This window comes from Bison bison, unplaced genomic scaffold (genome assembly GCF_000754665.1).
Source record: "Bison bison bison isolate TAMUID 2011002044 unplaced genomic scaffold, Bison_UMD1.0 scf7180017864020, whole genome shotgun sequence".
NCBI lineage: Eukaryota > Metazoa > Chordata > Mammalia > Artiodactyla > Bovidae > Bison > Bison bison.
In genome coordinates, this window is record NW_011494592.1 from 1,897,668 (window position 1) to 1,904,623 (window position 6,956).

General features: G+C 51.1%; 1 protein-coding gene across 1 annotated transcript in view; it reads left to right on the forward strand.

Moving 5' to 3' along the window:
* The window catches only part of LOC104984422 (chromosome unknown open reading frame, human C2orf40), a 9,962-nt gene that overhangs the window by 780 nt on the left and 2,226 nt on the right, over nt 1-6,956 (forward strand). Inside the window, exons 2-3 of the mRNA XM_010834125.1 lie at nt 4,603-4,650; nt 6,568-6,725. Coding sequence (XP_010832427.1) covers nt 4,603-4,650; nt 6,568-6,725 — 206 coding nt within the window. The remainder of the gene's footprint in view (nt 1-4,602; nt 4,651-6,567; nt 6,726-6,956) is intronic.

Consider the following 6,956-nt stretch of genomic DNA (forward strand, 5'->3'; position numbering starts at 1 on the left):
ACATCCCGAGTCCTGGCAAGGGCCAAGAGTTGAAAGCGGTCTTGGGTTCTGCCCTTGGGCGGTGGGAAGTGGCAGAGTTCAGGGTCAAGGGCAGGGTTTCAGGTGTTCGCGGCAACCTTGGGAAAAGAGGCGGAGGAGCCTTGGACAGAACGCTAGAGGCAGGGCACAGTGGGCGCTGTAGGCAGGTGGCACCCAGAACTCAGAGGAGTCAAAAGGCCTTCATCCCCAGGGTCCCTTCCAGGTGTTCCCTTTCTGGCGCCTCGGCTCAGTTAAGTTCCAGGCCTGCAAATCTGCGCGAGCAGGAGCAGGGCCTCACCTCCTCGCTGGGGAAAAGCTCTGAAAGGAGAAATTCTTTAACGTCTCTACTTCTTGGAGGCCCTCTTGAATGGGTTGGCAATCCCAGTTCTTTCCCTAGAAAATGCGCGGATTCACTCACAGGCTGCAGATGAAGTGGGTGGGATGTGGACTTCTGAACCCTGGGAGCCCACAGAACCCACCTTAGGGAGGTTTCACCTTGAGTGCTCACTTCCCTCTTGCCATCCTTTATGGCTCAGGAATGGCCTCCTGCAGGCAGGGGTGCCTTTGCGGGTGTGAGAGGTGGGGTGGTGACCCCAGGTCTACTGGGAAGATTCAAGGGCTGGAAGATGGGAGGGTGACCTGCTCAAGAACCTGAGACTGAAGTTTCTCACACCACAAAGCAGCCAAGCAAGGTGGGTGGAAAGGCAGGACCCCCTTGGTTGCTGAACGTCTGTGTTTTGGGTGGTCAGCACAAGTTGGGAACAGCAAACAGGCCAGAGGAGCAATGGGAGCCCTGGGGGGCATTAGCACAACAGAGGGGCTGGGGTGACTGCTTTTCTAATTTAGGACCACAAGGGAGGCCAGTCAATCACTCCCCATCACCTGATTTATCACCTCCCGCTTGTTCCTCCCATTTTAAGAACCACAACTGAATACAGCAAATGGACATCAGCTAGAAACCCATTCTTTTCAGGATTTGTATTTTATTTCATTTATACCAAGATTGCAGTGATAGGAGTTGGTTAAAATATTATGGTCATTGAGCTGGAATGTGAAAGTTCTTATGACACCAAATAAAAATCTTTATGTAAAGTCCCCAAGATGATTTTATGACACCCAAAAGCATTTAGTGGAGAAAGGACCGTTGCCCTTTCTTGATCAGTTTATCATGAGCTTCAAAGGGGGCATTTTAAAATTCCAAACCCGCTGGGAGATCGAATGCCAGGGAGCTAAACTTGATCAACTCAGGAGTGCGTATGAGCACAGCCTAAAAATGGTGACCAGTGATGTTGGGGTAGAAATCCATGATGCTACAAGACAAACCCCACAGCAGCTCATTCGTTCTTTATTCCTTTCTTCAAATAAAGTTAGCGTGGTGTCCACGTTCATGCATTGATATTTACAGTTCAGTGGGCAGTAATTGGCACCATGACATCATTGATATTTATCATTTTAAGACTTGTTCACCCTTTTCAATTGTGTAGCTGAATCTGATGAGGCTCACCTTTCTGGGTTAGTAGTGACACAGATTTGCTAGGAGAAATTGCAGCTTCAGCACAAATGCCACTCAGATGGTAAAGAATCTGCTTGCAATGCGGAAGAGCCAGGTTCAATCACTGGGTCAGGAAGATCCCCTGCAGGAGAGCATGGCAACCCATTCTAACATTCTTGCCTGGAGAATTCCATAGACAGGAGCCTGGCAAGCTCCAGTCCAAGGGGACGCAAAGAGTCGGGCATGACTGAGCGACAAACACTTTTCACTTTTCCAATGTCTGTTTCAATTCATCAGTATTAAAGTGCTATTACAGAATACAGACAGAGAGGTGGTACTTAATTTGGCAGGCTACTCTGAGTCATTGGAGACTCACATATATTAAGATACTAAAATATGCTCAGATTCGTGCTCTGTCCATGTTGGCAAATGTAGATTCCTTCACTGGCTCTTGAGGTTGGGAGGGAAGCACAGACTGAAAGTGGTCCCACCCCTTGTAACTGAACCTCCTGTGCAGCAGCCTCCCCAGTGCTGACTCACAACTGATGCCCTGGATACCTCTAGTGACTCTGGATGGGAAGCTTCTCTGTTGATTTGCTCCAGCCGTGGGTGGCTGTCCGGTGCTGGCAGCCTGCTGCCCACCCATAGATTTATGGCCCAGTGGCATCTTAGAGCCATCTATCGCTCTGCTCCCAGAAGTTTCTTTCCTCTAGTTTAACATCTATGTGTGTGTTTGTGTGTGTGTGTGTTAGTCACTCAGTCATGTCCAACTTTCTACAGGGCTACAGCCTTGTAGCCCACCAGGCTCCTCTGTCCATGGGATTCTCCAGGCAAGAATACTGGGGTGGGTTGCCATGCCTTCCTCCAGGGGATCTTCCCAACCCAAGGATCGAACCCGGGTCTCCTGCATTGGCAGGCAGATTCTTTACCGTCTGAGCCACAAGGGAAGCCCCAGTTAAACATCTAAATTCCTTTAATTTGTTATCATACACACACACAGGCCGTTTGTTCCTCTTGGACTTTTTCCTCTTTCTAAACCTTTTTCCTTTTGCCAGAACTCCTGTTTTCCTGTGACCATCTGAAGGTCACATGTTAGCACCTGAACCAAATAGTAAAAGAGGTGGGCTGATCAGAGACAAGCTGAAACACAGGCAGGACAAGTATTTCCTTTTTGCAAGACGCTCTTCTTTTATTTGCACGGCCTAAAATTGTACCTGCTTTTTAAACAACTGCATCTCTGTAGACTGACTGGAAGTGTAGATGATAATTCTGAATTCAGACCACTGCCCACTTAGCCCACCGCCCAGAGACACCAGCCCTCCTCTGAAGACACGAGGGTGGCCCCACTGTGTTCTCCTCTTGCAGTGGGATCCCTAGAGTTCCCCCCAGACCTGGCTCCCTATTCTAAAGGCAGGTGGGAGGCACCCAAATTCAAACACCTGTGGGGGGCTTGAGAGGTAAAGTGCTGTTTACACACCCCGGGGTCTGCCAAGTGACCTGGGTCTGGAAACATTCAAATACTAAATCCGTAAACATGGGGCACCTAAGAAAACACACTTGCAGGTCACGTGTAGTGGTGAGCAGCCAATTTGTGACTTTTGGCTACAAATGTGTTTTTTTCCTCCCCAACTACATAATAAATTTTTTAAGCAGAGTTTCTTAGTCTTCTTTGGGCCCCACACACTTCTGAAAGTTTGGCTGGAGCTCTGGCTCCTATTCCCAGAAGACCACACCTTTGCAGTTGCAAATTGGTCCATAGTTGGGGAGGGCAGGACCTGCTGAAGGATGGATACCACCATCTCAGCATCTCCATCCTTGGGCCAGACTGTGGCTCATACACCTAAGGATGCTCTGCTCAGTCTTTACAAGGCTATGCTCTCTCCCAGAGCCCCTGGTTCCCCCTCCACAGGACAAGCCTCATTCCTGTAAGTAGCACTCAGAGACCAGAGGCTTCCACAGTCTTCAAACCAGCTCACAGGCCAGAGGGTACGTTTCATGAGATCAAACTCATCATTTCCTATTAAACAATTGGGCAGGTTATAAACACTTCTAGATCTGAATACAAACCACAGTAAATGGTACAAATGATGCCTGATTGTAAGACAGTGAGGGCAAGTAACGATACAGGGCTGAACTTTGAGAGCACTGAGGCACGTTCCTCGGCTTGTGGTAGAGAAAGCCCACTTCTGCCTTCATCTTCTCACGACTGCCATCTGTGTGGTGTCACCTCTTCTTGTAAGGACATCAGTAGTTGGATTTAGAGCCCAGCCTAAACCCAGCATCATGTTACCTCCGGACCCTTAACTCATTGCATCTGCAAAGACCTTATTTTCAAATAGCTTCCCACGCTGAGGTTCTGAGTGCTATGAATTTGGGGGGACACTATTCAGTAAAGTCTGCAGGCGGGTACGTATGACAGATAACTGCCTGAATATTATTTAATTTTTTTGAAGTTTTATACTAGCATATGGGCTTCCCAGGTGGCTCAATGCTAAAGTTTCAGCCTGCCAATGCAGGATTTGATCCAGGGTTCAATCTCTGGGTGAGAAAGATCTCCTGAAGGAAGAAATGGCAACTCCTCACTCCAGTATTCTTGCCTAGAGAATCGCATGGACAGAGGAGCCTGGTAGGCTACAGTCCATGGGGTCACAAAGAGTCGGACACGACTGAACAACTGAGCACGCATGTATACATAGCCAGTTAACAATGTTGTGATAGTTTCAGGTGAACAACAGAGGGACTCAGCCATGCATGCAATACACATGTATCTCTTCTCCGCCTAACTCCTGGTGACTGCCTGAATACTATGATAGAAGGGCTCAAAGGACAATGTTACTTTTCCTGGAGAACAGTTCAGATGGTCTCTAGTAGCTCAAAGTGTCCTGCTCAGCCATAATCCTTGTCACCAGTTTGAGCAACGGGCAGCCTGAATGGCCTTTTCTACATAACAGGAAATGCAGCAAGCATTGGATACCAAGTTGCCAAAGCAGGATAGAGGCATGAAGTGAGTTTTTTCCAATGTGGATTTTTGCATGTGAGAAATTTAAGGGTTCAGTACAATCCTGAAATGATTTCTGTCTTCATTCCTTTAGGCGGCATAAGTGGAAACAAACTCAAGTTGCTGCTTCGGAAACGAGAAGGTAAATACAGCCTACATGGATAAGGGGGCATTCTTCAGCGGGTTGCAGGGAAATGGGGATGTTGATGTGTTCACTGGAGGCTTGTGTTTGGAAAATGAAAAGTGTTTACTTCTTAAAAGGTTAGCAGATAGAAGGGGTGGTTCTGTGGGGATGTGGTGCGGTATTTCATCAGATAAATATTATTGCCAGTTAATGCTTCTCTGAAAGCTGTCAGTGTAGATTCAGAAATAAAAGGAACAGAGCGGCAGTGTTCAGGGAAGGCTGTTTTAGAACCCTGGTGCCCTTTAGAGCACATGCCTGAGTCTGGAGCACACACTGCCTTAGTCCTGGGGTAGCGCAGAGTGGGCTTGTGGGCGTCCTCTGTATCCAGGTGGCCCTTGGGAAAGGGTTAACCAGAAAGATTTGTGTTGCTGACACCTGTTGTGAAGAACATGCCTCAGGGAGTGGTGGTAGCACATGAACAGTCTGGGAGCCATGCAGGTGAGTCCTGGCCCCTGCAGCGGGTTCCGTCACCCTGTGGTCCTGTCAACACCATTCTCCCTCGGAACATGTGTCTTCACCTGGAAAACAGGAAGTTATCTGTCCCTTAGAGTGAAGACTAAATTTCTGAGGTGAACTTTTAGCCACTTATTCTTTTCCCTGAGTTAATGGGGCTCCAGGAGGTTGAATTTGAAGTCTGTTCCCCGCTGTGGGGCCCCGGTGCTTATGCAGCTACTTCCCAGGGGGTCTGCAGTGACCCCTCCACCTGACACACACCTGCTGAGCACATGTGGCTCCTCTCGGTATGGAGAGGGACTCCCAGCATCTCCCCAGCTCTTCCAGCCGCTTCTGAGGCCTTCGTCCACCCCTGACCTCCCAGGCCCCTCAGACGGCCCCTTCCCTGGGCTGAGCAGCCATCTCCCAGGGATACCAGGGCTGATGGGAGTTCTGGCAGGGCCACCTGTGCAAGGGATACCAGAGAGAAAGTGACCGAGAAAATCAGGACTCCTCTGTGTATACCTTCAGCGTTTATCCAGCTCAAGCCAAGAAACATATACTGAGCACCTACTGTGTGTGAAACAGTGTGACAGGCCCAGAGGGAAATGCCCAGACGAGCAGGTGGAGAGAATACAAACGTGCTGGTATTTACCCACGTGAGCAAGGACACAAGGGCACCTGACTTCCTTTTCCTGTGCAGCCTCCATGCCAACCTCAAGGCAAAGACCATCCATCCAGCGTCACAGATGAGGGAACAGGGGCTCAGAGGCAGTCAGCAGGGCCAGCCCAGGACCCAGAGCTTCCCTGAGTGTATCTGCAGGAGTGGGGCCCTTTCAGCACTGAGCCCATGAGAGAAGGCATTCAGGGAAGCCATGGGAAAGGTAGGGTCACCCCATTAAGAGGCAGTCCAATCATCAGTGGTCACACAGTGGGACCCCAAGTGGCACCGCTTGTCCCCACAGCCCCTGCTGGACTTGCCTGGCTGGCCGGCCCAGGGCCCCTTGTTCCAGCTCTCTCTCCCCTGGACTCCTAAGCAGCCCCAGAGGGCTCTTTTTACTTGGATAGTGAACACCCACCAGGCAGCACTGGATACACTGTGGTTTCCTGACAGCAGAGCCCACAAGGAAGCACCAGCCCCTGTCCAGGGCTGGGCCTGGGTCTGGGTGTGGCCAGGGGCTGCAGAGGAGGAGCTGAATTCGGTTCCTGCCCCAACCCCAGGCCTGTGATATGGCAGTGCCCAGAGGGCAGGGCTGGCTACCCCAGAGCCCAGGGTGGGACCTAGTGAGGGAGCCCCCACTGTACCCGTGTCCTGCAGGAAGGATATGCCAGACAGAGCATCTCCTGCCAGGCAGGGTGGGAGGGGATGTGGAAGAGCAATTCACCCCAGTGAGGAAAGAAATCATCTTTGTACTTGGTGGTGGGGGGTACCCCTTGTTTCAGCCCCTGCTCCCACTACGACCCCGGTGGCTGTCCAGGAGAGCAGAGCCAAGGAGTTCCTGAGCAGCCTTAGGAGGCCCAAGCGGCAGCTGTGGGACCGCTCGAGGCCAGAGGTGCAGCAATGGTACCAGCACTTCCTGTACCTGGGCTTCGATGAGGCGGTGGGTGTCCTGGCTCCCTCGGCAGGAGGGGTGGGCCTGGGAGAGTGGGGGCTGGTGCAGACGCCTGGCTTCCCCTGGTGGGGATGAGGGTTGAGGGGGTAGAGGCCTGGATCCTGTGGGGGTAGGTGGGACAGAGGGCTGGCTTCCTACAGGGCAGAGTGGAGGTGAGGGGCAGAAGCCTGGGTCTTCCTGAGGGAATGGGGGTTGGGGGACAGAGGCCTGGATTCCCAT